At 52.9% G+C, this 22,065-nt stretch overlaps 1 protein-coding gene across 8 annotated transcripts in view; it reads left to right on the top strand.

The window, feature by feature from the left end:
• MORN1 (MORN repeat containing 1) overlaps positions 1–22,065 on the top strand; it is a 69,267-nt gene that overhangs the window by 22,410 nt on the left and 24,792 nt on the right. For 7 of the 8 annotated variants that reach the window (XM_058444579.1, XM_032758673.2, XM_058444576.1 and 4 more), the window contains 2 exons: positions 9,299–9,422; positions 10,416–10,582. In XM_058444579.1, the coding sequence (XP_058300562.1) occupies positions 9,299–9,422; positions 10,416–10,582 (291 nt within the window). Of the gene's footprint in view, positions 1–9,298; positions 9,423–10,415; positions 10,583–12,744; positions 13,115–22,065 lie in introns of those variants that run through there. The other variant, XM_058444580.1, reaches the window with a different exon arrangement.

The raw sequence follows: 22,065 nt of genomic DNA, 5'->3' as shown, positions 1-22,065 counted from the left end.
CTGATTTATCCTCAGTCTATGCCAGGACCACACTATCTGGATTCTTGTCGCTTTTAGCATGTTTTCCAATTGGAGAGTCCTCCAGTTTTGTTTTTCCTTTTCAAAATGATCTTGACTCTGCTAGGACCTTTACATTTCTGTATAAAATTTTAAGATCAGCTTGCCAACTTCTGCAACAACAACAAAAGAAGGCTGCGGGAATGTTGATGGAGGTGCGTTGAACCCCTCTGGAGAGAACGGCCAGATGAAATCTTACCAACCTTGAGGCCTCCAGCTCATGAACACAGAAGCATCTCTCCATTTAGGTAGAGTTCTTACTTTATCACCAGCGTCCTGTTCCTTTCAGCACACATCTTGCGCTTCTTTGTGAAAGCTATTAATACATAATAATGTTATTTATTAGATATTGAATTATAATTATTTTATTATTTCTAAATGCTGATAAATTTGTTTATTCTTTTTATGCCATCATGAGTAGAATTTTCTTAACTTCATTTCAGAGGTTGCTGTAGACTACAGTTGATTTTTACATATTGACCTCATTTCCTTTGACTTGCTTTACTCATTTATTAGTTCTACTAGTTTTTTGGAGGATTCCTTAAGATTTTCTCTATATACGATCATATTGTTTATAAATAAATACAATTTTACTTCTTCCTTTTCAGTCTGAACATGAAAAGCTGCAAGGTTTTTCCATTACCTCCAGCAATGAAAGAGGGTTCCAATGGCTTTACACCCTCCTCAGTACTTGCTATTGTCTGTCTTCTTTTTTTTTTTTGAGACTGAGTTTTGCTCTGTCATCCAGGCTAGAGTGCAGTGGTGTGATCTCGGCTCACTGCAAGCTCCACCTCCTGGGTTCACACCATTCTCCTGCCTCAGCCTCCTGAGTAGCTGGGACTACAGGCGCCCACCACCACTCCCAGTAATTTTTTTGTATTTTTTTTTCTTTTTTTTTTTTTGAGACTGGGTCTTGCTCTGTTGTCCAGGCTGGAGTGCAGTGGTGCAATCTCAGCTCACTGCAAGCTCCACCTCCCGGGCTCAAGCGATTCTCCTGCCTCAGCCTCCCAAGTAGCTGGGACTACAGGCACCCACCACCACGCCCAGCTAATTTTTGTATTTTTAGTAGAGACAGGGTTTCACCATGTTGGCCAGAATGGTCTCCATCTTCTGACCTCGTGATCCACCTGCCTCAGCCTCCCAAAGTTCTGGGATTACAAGCATGAGCCACCTTGCTGGCCTGTCTGTCTTTTGGATATAGCCATCTTTGTGGACGTGAAGTGGTGCCTTCTTGTGGTTTTGATTTACATTTCCCTAAAGGCTAATGATGTTGAGCATCTTTTTGTGCACTATGGGCCATTTGTAGATCTTAGTTGGAGAAATGGAGATAAGAGGCAGAACTTGACTCCAGAAGTGAGGCTTAGACACAGGACCAAATTGAGGACTAGATAAAACAGGGCCAGGGCGGAAGCAGCCTTCCATAAGACACACCCACCAACGCATCATGCCAGTTTACCATCACCATGGCAACACCTGGGAGTTACCGCCCCTTTCCATGGCAATGGCCTGATGACCCAAAAGTTACTGCCACTTCCCTAGAAATGTCCACATAAACCACCCCTTGATCTGCACACAGTTAAAAGTGAGTATAAACATGACTGCAACACTGCCCTGAGCCGCTGCTTTCTGCCTGTGGGGCAGCCCCGCTCTGCAGGTGCTGTAGCCCTGCCGCTTCCATACCTCCCACTCACCCTTGAATCCTTCCCTGGCCAAAGCCAAGAACCCTCACAGGCTAAGCCCTGCTGTGGAGCTCGCCTGCTCTGCACCAAAATGTCTTAAGAGTTCTTCACATATTCTAGACACAAGTCCCTTATCAGATATCTAATTTGCAAGTACATTTTTCCATTTCGTGGGCAGTCTGACGGTTTCTTGATGGTGTCCTTTAAAACACAAAAGTTTTAAGTTTCGATGAAGCCCAATTTCTCTATTTTTCCTTTTGTTGCTTTTGATGTCATATCTATGAAGACTTTGCTTAGTCTGGAGTCATGGAGACTTACTCCTATGTTTTCTTTGAAGGATTTTATATTTTTAGGCCAGGCACGATGGCTCACACCTGTAATCCCAGCACTTTGGGAGGCCAAGGCAGGCGGATCACCTGAGGTCAGGAGTTCAAGACCAGCCTGGCCAACGTGGCAAAACCCTGTCCCTACTAAAAAATACAAAAACTAGCTGGGCATAGTGGCGGGTGCCTGTAGTCCCAGCTACTTGAGAGGCTAAGGCAGGGAGAAATGCTTGAACCCAGGAGGCAGAGGTTGCAGTGAGCTGAGATCACACCACTGCACCCCAGAGCAAGACTCCATCTCAAAAAAAAAATTATATATTTTTAGCTCTTACATTTAGGACTGTGAACCATTCGGTGTTAATCTTTTTGTTTGGTGTAAGGAAGGGGTCCAACTGCTATATATTCTTTTGAATGTGGATATCTATTTGACCTAAAATCATTTGTTAAAAAGAGTATTCGTTCCCCAATTATCTTTTTGTTTGTTTTTGTGTTTTTTTATAGAGACAGAATCTCACTATGTTGCCCAGGCTGGTCTCAAATTCCCAGGCTGAAGCGATCCTGCCACCTCAGCCTCCCAAAATACTGGGATCACAGGCATAAGCCACCAAGCCTGGCCTTTTTTCTTTTTTTTTTTTAATAGAGCAATGAATTATCTTGTCCTTCAGTTTGCTAAAGTTTTGTTGGGAATTTCTGCATCCCTGTTCGTGAAGGATATTGGCATGAAATTTTCTTTTCTTGTAATGTCTTTGTCTAGTTTTGCTATCAAGGTAATGCTGTCCTCATAGGGTGAGTGAATTGGGAAAAATTCTCTCTTCAATTTTCGGGAAGAGTTTGTGTGCACTTGAAAAGAATGTGAATTTTGTTGTGTACGATATTTTATAAATCAGGTCAATTTTGTTGATATTATTGTTTAAGTATACTATATCCTTGCTGATTTTCTGTCTGCTTGTTTTATCAGTTATTGAGAGTAGCATATTGAAATATCTGACTACGATAGATTTGCCTTGCTGGGTGCAGTGCCTTACACCTGTCATCCCAGCATTTTGAGAGGCTGAGGTGAGCAGATCACTTGAAGTCAGGAGTTTGAGACCAGCCTGGCCAACATGGTGAAGCCCCATCTCTACTAAAATCTCTACTAAAAATACAAAAAGTAGCCAGGCATGGCGGTTCACACCTGTAATCCCAGCTACTTGGGAGGCTGAGGCAGGAGAATTGCTTGAACCTGGGAGGCAGAGGTTGCAGTGAGCTGAGATCGCGCCACTGTATTACAGCCTGGGTGACAGAGCAAGACCCTGTCTCAAAACAAGCAAACAAACAAAAGATTTGCCTATTTCTGCTTTTATTTCTATCAATTTTTGGTTCATGTATGTTGGGGCTCTGTTATTGGGGGCATACACATTTAGGATTTTTATGTAGTTTAATCAATTGATCCCTTATCACTGTGAAATTACTTTCTTTATCCCTAGTAACTGTCTTTACTCTTACATCTACTTTCTGTGATATTAATATGGTCACTTTTTATTTCTTTTGACTGGCATTAGCATGGTGTAGCTCTATCCATCCTTTTATTTTTAACCTGCTTATGTTTTTAAAGTGACTTTTTGTAGGCAGCATACAGTCGTCTTGCTTTTTTATCCGATCTAACAATCTCTGCCTTTTTTTTTTTTTTTTTTTTTGAGATGGAGTCTTGCTCTGTCGCCCAGGCTGGAGTGCAGTGGCATGATCTCGGCTCACTGCAAGCTCCGCCTCCCGGGTTCACACCATTCTCCTGCTCAGCCTCCCAAGTAGCTGGGACTACAGGCGCCCACCACCACGCCCGGCTAATTTTTCGTATTTTTAGTAGAGACGGGGTTTCACCGTGTTAGCCAGGATGGTCTCGATCTCCTGACCTTGTGATCCACCCACCTCGGCCTCCCAAAGTGCTGGGATTACAGGTGTGAGCCACTGCGCCCGGCGCAATCTCTGCCTTTTAACTGAACTGTTTATACCATTCATATTTAATATGGTTATTGACACAGTAGGATTAAATTTACCATTTTACTATTTTTTAATTTGCCCCAGCTGTTTGTTTCCCCTCTGTATCTATTTTTATCTTTTTTGAATTGAGCATTTTTTATGATTCCATTTCATCATCTCTGATTATATATATATATATATATATATTTATTTTTTTTTTTAACTGATTTTTTTTTTCCAGACATGGTCTCACTCTGTCACCCAGGCTGAAGTACAGTGGTGACATCGTAGCTCACTGCAGCCTTGACCTCCTGGGCTCAAGTAATCCTCCTGCCTCAGCCTCCTGAGTAGCTGGGACTGCAGGTGCATACCACCATGCTGGGTAATTAAAAAAATTTTTTTTTCTTTTAGAGATGAGGTCTCACTCTGTTGCCCAGGCTGCTCTTAAACTCCTGGTCTCAAGCAATCTGCCCACCTGGGCCTCCCAAAGTGCTGGGATTACAGGTGTGAGCCACCACGCCTGGCCCTCTGTTAACGTATTAATTATAACTCTTTGTTTTGCTATTTGAGGGATTACTTTAGGGTTTTACAACTCATTAAGTAAAAGGGGATCATCATAAATGTATTGGAGGAGGAAGGGTTGGTCTTGCTGTGTCAGGGGTAGCAGAGGTGCATCTTGACTTACCACAGTTTCTTTCTTTTTTATTTTATTCTTTACTCCTGGCAAGCTGTGATACAGTTATTTTGAAGAGATGTAATATACTACTTCACGTGTAAGAACTGTACAATTGTATACCTTTTTTGCCAGTCCCAATTTTTATGCAGTTGTTTTCATACGTTTTATGTTCATCTATATAATAAAATTAATAATACGTTGTTATTTTTATTTAAATGACCACTTAGGTTTTAATGTGTACGTAATAAACAGTAAGCAGTCTCTTCTGTTGACCCACATTGCTGTGGCTTCTGGTTCTTCTCGCTCCTTCCTGTGGGTCCATATTTCCATCTGCTCTCATTTTCCTCTGCCTGAAGGACTTAATCTGTAACATTTCTTGTAGTACAGGTTTGCTAGTGATGAATTCTTTCCACTTTTGTATGTCTGGAAACATCTTGATTTTAGGTTGTTTTTTTTTTTTTTTTTTTTTTTTTGAGATGGAGTTCTGCTCTGTCACCCAGGCTGGAGTGCAATGGCATGATCTTGGCTCACTGCAACCTCTGCCCCCCAGGTTCAGGCAATTCTCCTGTCTCAGCCTCCCGAGTAGCTGGGATTACAAGCGCCTGCCACCACGCCCAGCTAATTTTTTCTGTATTTTTAGTAGAGACAGGGTTTCACCATGTAGGTCAGGTTGGTCTCAAACTCCTGACCTCAGGTGTTTTCATTAAATTTGGAAATTTTTCAACCATTATTTCTTCCAGTAATTTTTCTGGCACAGCCTCTCCCATGTGTTACCAATGATTGGGCTACTTGAGGTTGTCCCACTGTTCGCTGGTTCCCTGCCTTTCTTCCTTCTGTTTTTTCTTTTTAACTCTTTTTTTCCCTCGATGGTTCACTTGGGATGGCTTCTATAGCTATACAGTTGACCCTTGAACAAAAACAGGTTTGAACTGCAGGATCCACTCATACACAGGTTTTCCGCTGCCTCGGCCACCCCAAAAACAGCAAGACCAACCCCTCTTCTTCTTCCTCCTCCTCAGTCTATTCAATGTGAAGACAACAAGGATGATCTTTATGATAATCCACTTCCACTTAATGAATAGTAAATATGTTTTTTGTTTTTTGTTTTGAGATGTCTCGCTCTGTCACCCAGGCTGGAGTGCAGTGGCATGATCAGGGCTCATTGCAACCTCCACCTCCCGGGTTCAAGTGATTCTTCTGCCTCAGCCTACTGAGTAGCTGGGACTACAGGCGCACACCACCACGCCCAGCTGATATTTGTATTTTTAGTAGAGACGGGGTTTCACCATATTGGCCAGGCCGGTCTCAAACTCCTGACCTCGTGATCCGCCTGCCTCAGCCTCCCAAGTTGCTGGGATTACAGGTGTGAGCCACTGCGCCCAGACTTGTTTTCTTTTACTATGATTTTCTTAAAAACATTTTCTTTCTTCTAGCTTACTTTATTATAAGAATGCAGTATTTAATAGATATACAAAATATGTGTTAATCAACAGTTTCTGTTATCAGTAAGGCTTCTGGTCAACAGTATGCTATTAGAGTAAAGTTGTGGGGGAGTCAGAATTGACACGTGGATTTTCAGCCGCAGGAGGGTCAGCGGCTCTCATCCCCGTGTTGGCCAAGGGTCAACTGCATTTCCAGGTTCATAAATCTTCTCTTCTGCAATGTTTAACCTGTCATGAATCACACCCAGCATATTTTTTATCTCATACATTATAGTTTTCATCTCCAGAAGTTTGACTTTGTTCTTTTTTCTTATTATTTATTTATTTGTTTTTTGAGACAGAGTCTCACTCTCACTGCAACCGCCACCTCCCAGGTTCATATGATTCTTCTGCCTCAGCCTCCCAAGTAGCTGGGATGACAGACACGTGCCACCACACCTAGATAATTTTTTGTATTTTTAGTAGAGATGGGATTTTGACATGTTGGCCAGGCTGGTCTCAAACTCCTGACCTCAGGTGATCTGCCCGCCTCGGCCTCCCAAAGTGCTGGGATTACGGGTGTGAGCCACTGCGCCCGGCTCTTTGTTCTTGTTTATGTCTTCTGTGTCTCTATTTAACTTCGGAACGTGGAATACAGTCATGATCACCATGCTTGAATGTCCTCTACTGCTGATTCTAACATCCGTGTCAGTTTTGGACCGGTTTCAGTGGATGGATTTTTCTCCTTGTTATGGGCCATACTTCCCTGCATTCTTTGCATGCCTCATAATCTTTGATTGGATGCCAGACATTGTAAATTTTACCTTGTTGGGTGTTGGATATTTTTGTATTCCTATAAATATTCTTGAGCTTTGTTCTGGGGCACAGTTCAGTGACTTGGAGACAGTTTAATCCTCTTGGGTCTTGCTTTTATGATTTGTTAGACGGGTCTGCTGGAGACCTGTCTGCCTCACACCAGTGGTTCCCCATGACTGTAGCAAGACCCTTCTGAAAGCTTGCCCCTGCTTCCTGTGACTTCTGAGTTTTTCCAGCCTGGCTGATGAGAACAGGCACCATGCCCAGTCCTGTGTGAGGCCCAGGTACTGGCCCCTCTTAATTCTTCAGATGGTTCTTCCCCAGCCTTGTGGAGTTTTGTCCTGAGTGTGCTGAATGGTGCTCTGTTGAATACTCCAGGGCCTCCTGTGGGCTGCAGGGTCTTCCCTCTACTCAGGATCCTCTCTCTCCTCTTCACTGCTCTGCCCTTTGAATTTTAAAACTCTGACTGTGTGCCTTGTTCCCCAGATTCTCTGCTCATTTTCCTCAACTGAGGGGGTTTGTTGGGCTCTGCCTCAGTTTCCCCTCTCTGTAGCTCATCCTGCACGTTCTCTTAAGGCAGTGGCCAGGGCAATTATAGAGTCCACACCGTTTGTTTCCTTCTTTCAAGGATCTGTCCTGAGTTGCCTGGTGTCCAGGATCCTGATGATCAATTTCATTGCACTTTGTCGGCTTTCTTGGTTGTTGGAACGAGGGGTGTCAATCGATCCCAGTTACTCCATCCCCATACAGATGTCCAGCAGGCTACGCTAGTGTTTTTACATTTGACATCTTTGCTTTCCCAGTCGTGTCTCCTTTGCCAGATCTTAGTAAGATGAGAGGCTGGGTTCCTGTTGACCCCTTCTTCTCCATGAGACCTTGACCTCAGAGTCCACATGACCAGGCCCTGGACCTGTGCCTAGTGCCAGGGGTACAGGGCGTGATACATCATCCATGATGATCAGGGGCAGCCCCAGGCTCTGAGGCGACCCCTCCACGGCCACCCCAAGTGGGAGCCTGCCTGGGCCCTGCTTTGTCCGAATGGCCCATGTTCGCTGAAGTCCAGTCACTTCCCACTTGGGAGCCCGTCCCAAAGCTCGGCATCCACTCTGGGGCACCGTACTGGTCTCCTTCCTCTTCTTCTTTTGTTTCCTTTTTTTTTTTTTTTTTTTTTTGAGACAGATTTTCTCTCTGTCACCTTGGCTGGAGTGCAGTGGCATGATCCCAGCTCACTGCAGCCTCCGCCTCCTGGGTTCAAGCGATTCTCCTGCCTCAACCTCCCAAGGAGCTGGGATGATTACAGGTGCCTGTCACCACACTTGACTACTTTTTGTATTTTTAGTAGAGACAGGTTTCACCATGTTGGCCAGGCTGGTCTCAAACTCCTGACCTCAGGAGATCCACCCGCCTCGGCCTCCCAAAGTGCCGGGATTACAGGTGTGAACCACCACATCTGGCCTCCTTCCTCTTCGCTCCTCTCGGCACAGCCATCTTGCTTCCACCCACAGTGCCCAAGCCACTCCTCCCTGCTATCCAGCACTCCCACGTGGGGTCTTCTGGGTGTGGCTAAACACCCAGCTCTGCCACCTCCACCTGCCCAGCAGAGCCCAGAGCATCTGCACTCAGCAACTCAGAGGGACAGTGGTGTCCACTCCTTGGGCACAGTCCTGTGGGGGCCACCTGCAGCCTGAGGTTCCTAGGAGCAGTGGGGTGCAGGATGGAGCATCTGGCTCAGCAGACACTTGGTGGGCACCGGCTGCGTGCCAGGCCGTGTGCTGGATACCTTGGTGGAGGGGGAGCCCATCCCCCTGGGTCAAGGTGGGAGATGGGCGTGGAAGGCCTGCTATCCGCCAGGGTGATGAGGACCACCATGGAGGCCCCAGGAGCTTGTGAGTGCCAGTGCCACCCCACGCCCCTGACCAGCCCAGGGCCTGGGTGTGCCTGAGGTGAACCCCTGAGACTGGTCGGCAAGGAGATGCCTTCCCATAGTGTGCCAGCCCCAGACTAGGGCAGGGGTGGAGCCAGGGGTCCCTGAGGCCTAGAGCTGGAGATTCAGGATCCAGGACCTGAGGCGAGGGGTACAGGGGTACAGGGGTATTGGGGTGAGTGTGGCCAGCACCAGAGATCCCAGGGCTGGGAAACTTCTGCAGGGCATGGGAGAGGAGCAGAGAGGCCATGGAGGGCAAGCCGGGGTCCTCAGCCCGCCAGGGTCACAGCCACCAGCAAATGTGGCCCCGCTGAGTGATAAACACAGCGTCCCAGAAGCCTGCCCCGGGCCCCTGCCCGCAGGCGGAGTCTTGGTGAGCCCTGTGCCCGCGCACCCCGCTCCTGCGTGCCTGTGAGTGTTCACTGCCTGCTCCTCTCTCCTGGAAGGCGAGAGCGGCCGGGTCCTGCAGATCTCAGCGGGCGTCAGATACGTGCAGCTGTCAGCCTACTCTGAGGTCAGCTTTTTCAAAGTGGACAGAGACAACCAAGAGACACTCATCCAGACCCCATTGTGAGTACGTGTGACACCAATGAGTGAGTTTTGAGTTTGTTTTGAGTTCATTTAGGTCACATTAATTCCTTGTCCTTTTTTCCCTGGAGACCTGAGCTAAGTCCTGGTTATGACAAATGAAATATTCGATGTCTGTTCTAAGGAAACAGCTCCCTTGAATTTCAGTACCTGACCCTCTGCTGTGGCCCCTCCTGCCTTCTGAGACCGCGAGTCCCTGGTCAGAGCCCTGAGTCTCCCCCAGTCCTCGGCCCCCAAGCCTCTGGGCCTGGGTCCATGTCTGGAGTGGAGACATCAGGACTCCGGCCCTCAGGTGCTCCTGGGAGGAGGGTCGGCTGCAGAGATGCTCAGGCCTCTCTTGGTGCAGCCAGGAGGGGAATGGCTCTTACCAGCCAGGCCTAGTTGGGCGCCACTCCCCACGCACACATCACCAGGCCTCCCAGGAACACGCTGGACCAGGCCAGTGTGTGCACAAACCCACACGCAGACAGAGGCCTGAGCTGCAGGACTCCAGGAAGAGGCCTCCCTCTAAGCCCCGCAACACGAAAATCCATGCATTTTACCATTCACAGTCAGAACTTAGCAGTGCCCCAGGCAACCAGACCTGAGTGTGACGCCGCAGCCCTCACACTCCCTTTTCCCACCAGCCCTTCTCCTGAGTTAAGGACAGTCTGACATTTGGGGTAAACTTGGATCCACTGTGAAGTCAGAACGCACCCGAGAGGTGATGCTGCTGGAGTTGTCATAAATGATAATGGGGGCGGCAGGCAGCTCTTCCTCAAGCCAAGACTTGCTGTCTTCTCCCTGGCGAGGCCCTTTTTCTCCCTGGGCCTCCATTGGCCCTATCCCAGCAGGAGACCTCCCAGAGAGGCTGAGGAGCGCTCCCTGGTCTCCATGTGGGCAAGTCCCAGGATCCAGGGCGTGGGCCGCGCTGTCTGCCTGCACCCTAGCTTGGTGTGGAGTGAGCAGAGCCAAGCTGTCCCCATTCCTTTGCAGTGGGTTCGAATGCATCCCTTATCCTGTGTCCAGCCCCGCAGCTGGGGTGCCGGGGCCCAGAGCTGCCAAGGGAGGTGCAGAAGCCGACATGCCCCTGCCCAGGGGAGATCTGGAGCTGCATTTGGGTGCCCTCCGTGGCCAGGAGGACACCCCTGGTGGCCTGCTTGGTAAGTGGAGCTCACAAACCAGTTGGGGGTGGGTGGGCACAGGCCCGGCAGTCAAGGGGGTGTGGGGTCATGGGGACCCAGAACCAGGCCAGAGCGGGAGCAAGCCACACCTAGGGTCAGTCATCACGCGTGGGTGAAAGGAAGCAGGGCCGGGCGGCCCACATCCCCAGACAAGCAGTCCCAGGTGGCTGCGGAGGCTCACGCCAATTGTTCATCTGCCCTGAGCCTGGCAGGGGCTGTAGCCTCGTGGGGTCCTCAGGGCAGAGTTTCTGGGTCTACTTGGCTGAGGGCAGCAGACTCACCCAGGCCTCGAGGCCAGTGGTCAGCCTGGACACGGCCCCAGCCTCTCCTGCCGCCCAGGAGCCCCCACAGCGGCAGCCGGCCATGGCTCTGGGGGCCGCGGCGCCAACTGCTCTCTCGAGGTCAGGGTTTCCCACTGCTCCGCTTCTGCACAGGTTGCCTCATGTTTCTTCATGGAGATGAGGCCCAGGTGCTCTGGCAGAACCCCCCAGCCCCCAGCTCTGCCCCGTAAGGCTGGGGCCAGTGAGAACTGCACTTCCATAGAATGTGCGGCCTAGACTTCACAGGGATCATTCCAGAGTTATGGAGTTGAAACAAAGCTTAATCCCTCCGGTGCAGCGAGCAGTGCACGTCAAACCCTCCCATGCAGCGCGGTGTGCGTGTCAGACCCTCCTGTGCAGCGAGCAGTGCGCGTCAAACCCTCCCGTGCAGTGAGCAGTGTGCGTGTCAAACCCTCCTGTGCAGCGTGGTGTGTGCGTCAAACTGTCCCGTGCAGCGAGCGGTATGCGATTCAAACCCTCCCATGCAGCACACTGTGTGTCTCAGTGCCGGAGTGAGGGAACAACAGTCTTGACGGCGTTGGGAGGCCCTGGGGTGCTGCCGGCCACTGGGTCCTTCTTGCCACAGCCCTGCACCCCAAGGCTCAGTAAACGGGGGTCGGGCGTGGGGGTCTCCACTGGACAAATGCCTGGCACTTTGAGTCTGAGGACCTTTGAAGAGGGCCTAGCTGACAGCTGAGGTTCCCGGCCCCCAAAGCTGGGATCTGAGCCTGAGGTGCTGCTTGGGGAGGACGCAGGCCGCAGGTTCCCGAGTCGAGGAGCACAGGGCAGATCTGAGAGGCTGTGGTGAGCCCAGATCCACAACTTAGCAGGGGTGGGCTGTACGCCACCACCTTCCACATGCAGATAAATGTCCCAGGTTTGATGAGACGCCCCGGTCATCCCCAAATGCGCCTCATATGCCAGCCCTTGTCACCTGCCTTGGCTGATGCGAGCTCAATCCCTGCCATGTCCCTGCCCGGCCCTTCCCACCACATGCAGCCCCAAATCCCCTGGAGGCCTCTCCCCAGGATTTGCGCAGATGGCACCACCAGGCGGCCGTCGCTCCACCTCCCCAAGTGTCAAGGCCTCTCTAGTCTAGACCTGAGCCCCACCTGCCACCCCTGAGTCCTCATAGTACCCCGACCCGGATGCCGCACTGGGGTGACCCCCCAACTCCAACCCTCTAGGCCCCTGGGGCGAGCAGGCAGGGCCAGCCCCTCCCAAGCCAGAGTCCGGTGAGCCTTGGCCTGGACCCCCCTTTCCTGTCCCTTAAGCCCACCTAGTAGGCCCCAAAGCCTCACTCACATCTTCCTGCCCAGGGTGTGCCTGTCCCAAGGGTGCCCCAGACCCCAGCCCAGCCAGCCACACGGCCTTGTGAGCTCAGCTCAGCTCTGGGCTCTCCTGCAGTGAGACAGGGCTGAGGGGCGTGGTTGGGCTGAGGGGCGTGGTTGGGCTGAGGGGCGTGGTTGGCAGGCTGTGCCTGGGCCCTTTCTCCCAGGCACTGTGTGGCCTGTGACCCTCCTGGTCACTGTCTGCAGCAGCCCCTCTCAGCGGCCAGCACTCCTGGCCAGTCACTAGGCCCTGAGTTCTCCCTGAGGTTCCATGACTCACACGGCTGAAGTGGGAGGAAGTGGCAGCAGAATGGCCCTCACCACCCTGGGAAAAGCCTCAGCCACCAGGGCTGCCTCCATGCCCGTGCCCCTGGGAAGAGCTTCCGCCACCAGGGCCACCTCCATGCCTGTGCCCCTGCCCCCAGAAACCTCACCCGGCTGGTGGCCAGAAGCCCCGGAGCCTCAGAGCCTCGGGGGCCTGTGCTTGCAGGGAGCTCACTCTTCTAGGATCAGACGAGTCTCCGTCCAAACAACGGCTGGGAGAGGACCAGCAAGTGCGGGCATCATTCATCATATAAAAGAGCATGCGGGCATCCCAGGTGGGGCAGCAGGGCCCGGCGCCACTCCACGGGAGGCCAAGGCGGCCAAGCCTCAGGCCAGCAGGGCCACGGGGGGCCCAGCCCGCGCCCCCTTGTCTGCCTTCACCTCAGTTTATAGAAGCAGTTTTACACCACATAGGTGGAATAGCTCTCATATTTCTGCATAAAAATACTTGCTGGGCGCCACGCCTTCTACTTGGAGAGATTTTCAGAGCCAAGGTCTCTATTGAAACCAGCTTCGTGCCTGCATCGCACCCTACCCCGCGCGGGCCCCCCGCGCCGGCTCCACTGCCTGGGTCTGGGGCAGATCCTACCTGGGGGGCCTCCCCCGGCTCTCAGCCCGGCTCAGGCTATTTCTGGCTTGACGATGATGTGCGTGTCTAGCCGTAAATTCTCCAGCACAAAAGATATTTCCCTTGGGAAACCTAGAGGAACGTGCTTTTGTTTTTGTAAGACCTGCTGGGGCTTGAACCCCAGACATTTGGAGTTGGGTGCCGAGCGCTGCCTGGGCCTCATGGGTGCATCCGAGACCAACCCTGGGAGGCTGGGCTGCTGCTTTCACACTGATGTGAAGCTAAACCTCTCTGTGCCTCAGTTTCCTCATCCATAAAGGGAGGGTAACAGCAGTGTCCACCCCAAGGACAGATGACTGAGTGCACATGCTGTCCTCCACCCAGGCCTGTGCAGGGGGTGCCCTGGAGGAGAAGAGCATGGCCTGGGGTCTGGTGCAGTCAAGTCCACACTGAGAAGAGGAGGGGGAGGCCAGGGTCAGGGAGGGGCACTCCCATAGGCTTCTACTTTCTTTCTGTCATCCAGGCTGGAGTGCAGTGGCGCGATCTCAGCTCACCGCAGCCTCCATCTCCCAGGCTCAGGTGATCCTCCCACCTCAGCCTCCGCAGTAGCTGGAACCACAGGCACGAGCCACCGTGCCCGGCTAATATTTTGTATTTTTTTGTAGAGACAGGGCCTCGCCATGTTGCCCAGGCTGGTCTCAAACTCCTGAGTTCAAGCAATCCTCCCGCCTCAGCCTCCCAAAGTGCTGGGATTACAGGCTGCTTTTACTTTCCTTTTCTTAAAACTGGATAACCCCTCACAGCAAGGGGCTGGTTGGGCAGGTTCCCCCAGAGCACGGTCGGCAGGGTCCTTGCTTTGTCTGTCTCCTGTCTCAGTGACCGGGCCAAGGACCCAGCAGGACTAACCCTAGCACCACACCTGACTAATTTTTGTATTTTTAGTAGAGATGGGGTTTTGCCATGTTGGCCAGGATGGTCTCGAACTCCTGACCTCACGTGATCTGCTCGCCTTGGCCCCTCAAAGTGCTGGGATTACAGGCGTGAGCCACCGTGCCCGGCCTCTTTAGTCTTTATCTTCCCTTCTTTATGTAATCCGTAATCCCATTTAGGACTGATTTATCGGGCTTGTTGCTTCCAAACCATAATCCATGAATCGTTACCCTTCATTCCATGCAGCAGTTGACGCAAACTTTTCTTCCCAATTCCCATCTCCCATTGAAAGTCTGCCCCCAACATGTGGCCTTCACAGCACCTTGGGATATGGTGGGGACATGTGGCCTCCCTGCCCTGGGACAGCAGAGTGCTGGGCAGAGGGCCTCACTCAGTACCTGGAGCCCTGCCAGGCCCCCACCACAGCCTTCAGGCCCCTAGGGTATTGGGGACTCTGGCCAGGAGCCCTGCAGAGGAAACGGAATCATTTCTAAGTTTCAGTTCCAGCCAGGACAGCATTTATCCCCAAGTAGGAGAAAACTAAAATAATCATGGCTTCAGCAAGAGTATTCCTGGCCGGGAGGCCCAGAGGTGTCAGCCCCACTGTCAGGAACACAGCTCTGTCTACCTGGACCCACCAGCATCACCCCGAGGTCTGAGGCAGCTCCCAGAGCCCCTCCCTCAGTCAGCAACCCCTGCTCAGGCCTGGAAGGGCGGGCCAGTTCCAGACAGGTTCAGGCCCAGCTGCACGGAGGCTCTAGAATCAAGCAAGACCTCACAACCAGCCAGCAGGGACGGGGGGCCGGCTTTAGCCATCATCCTGAAAGAAAACAAAAGCGTGGCGTTTTGAGGCTGTCCCGCGTGTCCAGGGAAAATACACCAGGAATCATTTCCTTGTAAACATGAACTTTGCATTCTCAAAAAAACCAAACCAGAGTCCCTTGCTCACACTTGTCCCTGGCCCAGTCACAGCGCTGCCTGCTTGGCTCCCAGACGGGCGTCCTTCCCTCTGGCCAGACCCATGCAAAGAGATGGGCCCCGCTGAAGCCTCTGGCCTGGCCTGCAGTGCATCCTGGGACCGCGGGCAGCTGTGCTGGTCCCAGCCGCAAGTTTCCACCTCTGTGCTTACCTGGGAGAGGGCTGGGGGCCATGGGACGCAGGATGCCCTGTGAGACTCCTGCCCCGTGGCCGCAGAGACGGCACCTGGGAAACCTGCCTGCCTGGCACCGACCGTGACACGCCCTCCCGCCACCAAGCAGGATCTCCCACCCAGACGGCCACTCACCTACAGGGCAGAGACATCAGGCCAGAGAGCTTCAGGCCAGAAGATAATCCAACATGAGGCCTAAAGAAACTTGGGCCAGAAAATCTCCAGGGTACCTGCCCGCCGAAGTCCCTTCCGAGGACTCTCCTGAGCCAGTGGCTGAGACGTGCACATCCATGGTGGAAGCTCCAGGTCTGGGCAGCCCTCTCCCTGCAGTCACAGACGATGCACACTAGGAACACCCACCTGCGACAAAGCCTGGCCACAGCCAGAGAGCAGGACGGCTCTCGCCAAGCCCCTCGGGTCGCTTCCCCCCGCTGACCCCATGCTGCGTGGCACAGTCTTCCCCAACGCCCTGCCACATTTGGCTTCCTCCCAGCAGGCCGTGTGCTTAGGATGAGACATGGCTGCTTTTAGCAAACAACACTAGAGTGGCTTCAGCCCAGCCGTGGTGACTTCTCGCTCACATAAGAACTGAAGAGGGAGAGGTGATCTCCCTCCCCAGCCACTGGGGACCCCAGTTCCTGTTGCTGTTCTGCCACTGTCATCTTCCTGCACCACCTCATGGTCCTGCATGGCTGCACAGGCTCTAGCCATCACGCCCCTATTCCAGCTAGGAGAAAGGGGGAGGCATAAGTGGCAAGGAGAAGCACCCTCCCCTTCTTTTTCTTTAAATTGTTCTATGCATTTATTATTAGCTATTATTAATGCAGAACCAGGGGACAAAAAGCTCACAAACACTCTATACAATTTCACAAGACACATTGCGGGGGCAAAAGTGACTGAGATGGATCAGCAGTATGCTAGGGTCTTGGATGCATTCCTGGGGGAGGTGGACCTCTAATTCCTGGTGGAGGGGGTCTTATTCCTGGATGGGGCATGCCTACTGGTGTCCCTTGAGCAGGGGGAAGCCCAATTGGTGGGCCCGTGGGTGGCCTCATACCAGGTTCAGAAGCTCCAAGTTTTAACTGTGGACATTGGATTTGGGGGAATGGCAGTCATGACCGTGGGCAAGAGTAGCAAGATGCTGCGGCACATGGACCACAGAATGAGACGTATCCCGCAAGATGGCCGAGTCTTCATTGGCACCTTTAAGGCTTTTGACAAGCGTATGAATTCGATCCCCTGTGATTGTGACGAGTTCAGAAAGATGAAACTAAAGAATGTGAAGCAACCAGAATGTGAAGAAAAGCGGTTTAGGGCCCTCCCCTTTTAAAGAAGCTTCCTGGAGGCGCCACACTCACTGCCATTGCTCAGAACTTGGTTACATGGCCCGGCCACACCAGGCCACACAGAGACAAGAAGCGCAATGTGCTGGCAAAGACTCCATTACCGGAGGAGAAGGGGAGAATGGCTGTCTTTGCCAAACAGCCTGTCACGAACGTACCCCTGCTGGGCCCCCACAGGTGCACCAACCGACTCGAAAGTCCTGGAGAGGGCTGGCGGGCAAGGACCTGTCTCCAGCCACCCCTGCAGGAGGAGCCCAGGGACCCTCGCATCTCTGATAAGGAAGCGGGTGGGGTGCCCTGCCGTGACCCCGAAACAGCCTGTAGTCTCACCCTCCATTTCCACAAGACCAAGTCTGCCGCTTTTGCAGCGAAAGCCCAGTGCTGGGGGTGAGTGTGTGGGGAGTGTGGGAGGCAGGCTCTGACCCGGCCACCCTGGGCAGCTGTGCTCACGCAGCACCCCTGCCGGTCCCAGCTGGACTTTGCCTGGCAGGACACCCAACAGACCTCACCATGGCCTCTTCCCCGGGTGTCATGCATGGGGGGCTGGGTCAGCCCGACCAGTGGAATGTGCTGCCTCCCTACCCTGCTCCACCTGCCACAAACACAAACTGGAAAATGTTCTCAGCCGCCTCCAGACTTCACACTCTTTGGGCTTTGGGGCACAGAGGTCGAGCTGCCCTGGGGAGAGGAGGGAGAGAAGGAGGCTTCGAGAGAGCACGGACATGAGTCAGACCTAAAATAAAGCAAAGCCGCACCGCCTCCCGTTTTAAAGCAATTGCCAATGTCTCAACGTGTTCTGAAGCTCAGGGCGACAGCCAGGGGCCGATAAACACCTGCCACAGATGCCCAGCACGCCCATGCCACCCCCGTGCCACCCCTAAGGTCTCTGGACTGAAAGAAACAGGCCCCGGAAGGCACCTCCTGCTGGGTCAAGGCCACTGGGGTCTCCCAGGAGCACCTCCAGCCCTGCCCCCCATGCCCAGATTGTGGGGAGCACAGGCCTCGCTCGCTCCACTGTCCGTGGAAGAGGCTGGAAATTCAGCCCAGCCGTCCCCACCCCAGGGACAGGCCTCCCAGGAGCTCATACTCGCCCCCCACAAACTGACGTGGACTTGGGGGCCCAGGCATCTTTCCTCCCAGTCCCGACAGCAGCCAGAAACAAACCCTCCAGAAACCTGCCTTTCACTCGTACAAATAAATCGACAAAGAGGGCAAATCCTTTCTCTTTCTGGAGGCCTAATGTCAGTGATACATAATTGCACATCATAGTATTTTATTATTTTGTTGATATGAAATATTTCAGTTGTTTAGTTGTTTTTAACTTTCAAATAAGGATTTGCATTTCCTTGAGAAGAAAAGATGATTTCCAAGACATGGACTATTGCCAGATATTCTAAACCCTATTTTGGTTAAATTACAGCACCCAGATTTTAGTAACAAAGCACATTGATTTTATATTCAAAGGATTTTTATATTTAGTCTCTTAACCTTTTGTAATTCCCGCCCACAGCTTGCAGCGCGGAACCCTTTTGTGTCCCTTGGTGTCAGTGGGGTGCCTGCCTGGGCCCCATAATTTGGGCCATTGAGTTGGAGTGCAGGTGCTGCCCATGGTGGGTGGACATTGTCAGGCTGGCTGGGCCCCAGCACCTCAAACAATCCCGTGAATTGGATTTGGGAACGTAGAGAGGCCGCAGCCGTGAGAGGATGTCAGGTTGCTTTTCTTTTCTTCTTCTTTTTTTTCATGCACAAAACCCTCCCAGTGAATATTTTCAACGGATCTGAGTGGTTTCTCTTACACGTGTTGGACAAATGGTTTTGAGTATTCATCAGATGGGATCTATGAAGAATCAATTCATGATTGTAAGATGATTTTAAAAATCAAGGTGCCCTCTGCCACTAATTCAATCTTGCCAGTAAAAGTGCCTGAATGTGCAGCAGAGAATTTCAGGAAATTTTATTGCCTCGTGGGGTGATAACAGCTTTAAATATTAATTGTCTATGGTTAATTATGGCAGAGTAGCATGAAAGAGCCATATTTTTAAAGGAATGTTTGTGCTATAAATTCTTTTTCTAGGAATCACATCATATAGAGGGACTGTCCCAGAAAAATACAGTATAAAAAGATACCATGTTGCTTCCAATGCCAGAACAGTGGATGAAAATGGAAATGAACTCAGACTTCGGGGTGTGCGTCTGTCTAAAACTAAGCAGGGATGTTGGAGGGGGCCGGGACTGGAGCAAGGTTAATTCTCTGCCTTCAGGCAGGCTTGTGGGTGCTGAGGGGCTCTTTGGACGGCAGGCGGGTGGAGCACCCCTCCCGTGGGGTTAAGCAGCCTCCTTGGAGGTGGCTGCTCTTTTGGGTAAAAGCTTAAGCTTTCAGGTTCCCTCCTCCTTCACAGGCCCTTTTCTCTTCTCCAAGGTTCTTTCCTATTCTTCCCTCCCCTTCCCGCCTGGAACAATTCAGTCCTTAAAGCCATCAAGTCCTGCCAAGTGAGGTGGCCATCGGGGTCTCAGAGCCCCTGCTCTGGGTGTTGGGCCCAATGGAGCAGGGAGGCCCCCAAGCACGGAGCCTGAGGGGGTGATGGAGGCAGCATCCAGGGGGTGTCCATGTGCTGAGGGGTGCAGCAGGGCCTACGGACACAAAGAAGGGGGACAAGAAGGGACCCGTGGGCTGGCGCTCAGGGGCGTGGACTGGGGGTTTGCATCATAGCAAGGAAAGTGAACCTGTGCGTTTGTGTGCATGGCTGCGTACACATGGCTGCATGTGCGTCCACATGTCTGTGTGTGCCTGCGCAGGTGTGCGTGCGTGTGCATGTGTGTGCGTGCACGTGTGTGTGTGCATGCGCGCCTGCGCAGGTGCGTGTGTGTGTGCATGCGTGTGTGCGTGTGGGTGTGCATGTGCACTCTCCGGCTCTGCCAGGGCCCGTGGGTTCCCCAGCAGGCAGGAGCGGACACAGTACCCAGGTGCATGTCTGAAAAGAACCGGGGTTCCCTGGAGAAGCGGCGGATCCAAGCTGGCACAGGATGGAGGAACTTCCCCTACGGAGGGCAGAGGGAGGAGGAGTCAGCTCCCCACGGAGACGCGCCACCACCCTCACGAAGCCATCACGTTGGACTCCACTGGTTCTGGATCAGTGAAAATCCTGCCCCACCTGGCAGCGTGGGCTGAGCAGACCCATCCATGAAAGGCGTAAGCATCGCATCCATGCCTTTCCTGCCAAAGATGCATAACCCGGGTCTCTCTGTGATGAGACCTCAGACAAGGCCACACGGGGGAACCTTGCCTGAAAGGCCTGGCCTGGAAGCTTCAAAGACGCCAGGACCATGGCAGTCAGGGAAAGGCCCGGGAATGTTCCAGACCGACGGAGACTGAAGACACAATGACAGCTCGCTGCAATGTGTGGTCCCAGGCTGATCTCCTTCCTGCGAGGGACATCACTGGGCCATGGGGAAGCCCAGGCTGGGGTCTGACCCCGTGGCGTGCGCTGCTCCGGGATGGCTGTGCTGGGTTATGTGAAGCGAAAAACTTCCCTGTTTGTAAAATGCACTGAAGGACGTGGAGTGAGGAACAAATTCAGCAACGGACTTTCAGACAGCCCAGGGAAAACATTCTTTGTACTCTACCTGTGACTTTTCTGTAAATGTTTGATTAAACATTTACCCCAAAATGGAAAATACCGGTGCACCCGGCACGCAGGGTGGCAGGGGGATGATGAGGGCAGCGGGGGCCGAGCAGGAGCCTCAAGGCCACAGCAGCCGTGCAGTCCACGGCCCTATCCCACAGTCAACCTAACCCTGAGGCCATCGGGAGCATCACACAGGCAGCCACGGCGGGGAGGACACCTGCATGGCCCCGTCTCCCCCGCACCGAGACCGTGGGGCCAGCAGCTGGCCTGGTGGTTCTAAGTCATCTGGGGCCTGTGCAGCAATGGCCTAGACCCCTGAGGTCATGGGGTGTGTGGACCTGGAGGCGCCTCTGCAGATGCCAGGGTCTCAGCCACTCGGGATCCCCTCCCTGGTGTCCCCTGGAGACAGAGTCTGTGCCTGACCAGAGCCCTCCATGGAGTGGCTTCGGGATGGGTGATCGGGGGCGGGGGCAGTCGCAGCCACACAGCACACACATGGGCCATCTGCCGCCTGCAGCTGGGGATGGAGCCTCCATGGCATGTTGGATTCTGTCCTTTCTAGAGGCACTTTGGCAGTGGCACACAGTTGCAGCCTCTGAACAGACTCAGATTGGCCACCAGCTGCCCCAAGGGGACGTGCCCCCTGCCACTCCACGTGGGAAACCACCTCCCCCAGCAAAGCTGTGTGGGGGCGGCATCCCGGGTCCTGGGGCCATGGGGCCAGGAGTGCAGCTGGGTAGGGTGCCTTGAGTTCCCCATCTCCCAAGAGCTCCCGTCTCCCAAGAAGGACCCAGGAGTCCCTCTCCTAGGAGGAAGGGAGCACCCACACCAGTCCAGCCCTGGCCAGCGGGACGGTGGCCTTCAGGGCTAGTGAGAGCTGGGCCGGGGTGGGCAGGGAGCGCTGGGCCCCACCCAGACTAGGAGGACAGCTCCTGCGTCCCAGGGCAGACCCCAGCAGGGGTGACCGGCAGGAGCCTCGGTACTCGGACCGGCTGGGGGCTGGAGCACACTGAGGGGCTGAGGATGCACCCAAACACCCCTCTTAGGTCAAGATGGGGGAGGGAGAAGGGGGGGCTTTTTTGTCTTTTCCTTTAAAATTTATCTCAGGGTGGGCGCGGTGGCTCACGCCTGTAATCCCAGCACTTTGGGAGGCCGAGGTGGGTGGATCATCTGAGGTCAGGAAATCAAGACCAGCCTGGGCAACATGGCAAAACCCCATCCCTACTAAAAATACAAAAATTAGCCAGGCATGGTGGCGGGCGCCTGTAATCCCAGCTACTCAGGAGGCTGAGGCAGAAGAATCGCTTGAACCAGGGAGTCAGAGGTTGCAGTGAGCTGAGAACGCACCACGGCACTCCAGCCTGGGCAACAGAGCGAGACTTTGTCTCAAAAAATAAAAAATATATAAAAACAAAATAAAATGTATCTCGAGGCCAGGTGAGGTCCCTGTAATCCTCAAACTCCTGGGCTCAAGTGATCCTCCCGCCTCAGCCTCCCAGCACTTCGGAACCTTCCCAGGCCTTTCCCTGACTACCGGGGCCCTGGCATCTGTGAAGCTTCCAGGCCAGGCCTTTCAGGGAAGGTTCCCTGTGTGGCTTTGTCTGAGGTCTCATCACAGACACAGGCTGCATGTTTGGCAGATGTGGAAAAGAGGAGACAAGATAGAACCCGTGGGCCTGGGGCGTGTGAGCTCGGGGTGTGCATCATAGAGATAAGAGCAAACATTTTGTGTGTGTGTGTGTGTGTGTGGCCACATACACTTGGCTGTGTGTGTGCTCTTGCTCTCCCCTGGCAGGGCCTGTGAGCAGCAACTCTGCTGGCGTGAGCTTGGCTGGCATGGGCACCCGGGCACCTGGGGTCAGAGCTGCTC

Source organism: Hylobates moloch, unplaced genomic scaffold (assembly GCF_009828535.3).
Source record: "Hylobates moloch isolate HMO894 unplaced genomic scaffold, HMol_V3 SCAFFOLD_9, whole genome shotgun sequence".
Taxonomy (NCBI): domain Eukaryota; kingdom Metazoa; phylum Chordata; class Mammalia; order Primates; family Hylobatidae; genus Hylobates; species Hylobates moloch.
This window is presented reverse-complemented; position numbering and strand designations above follow the sequence as displayed.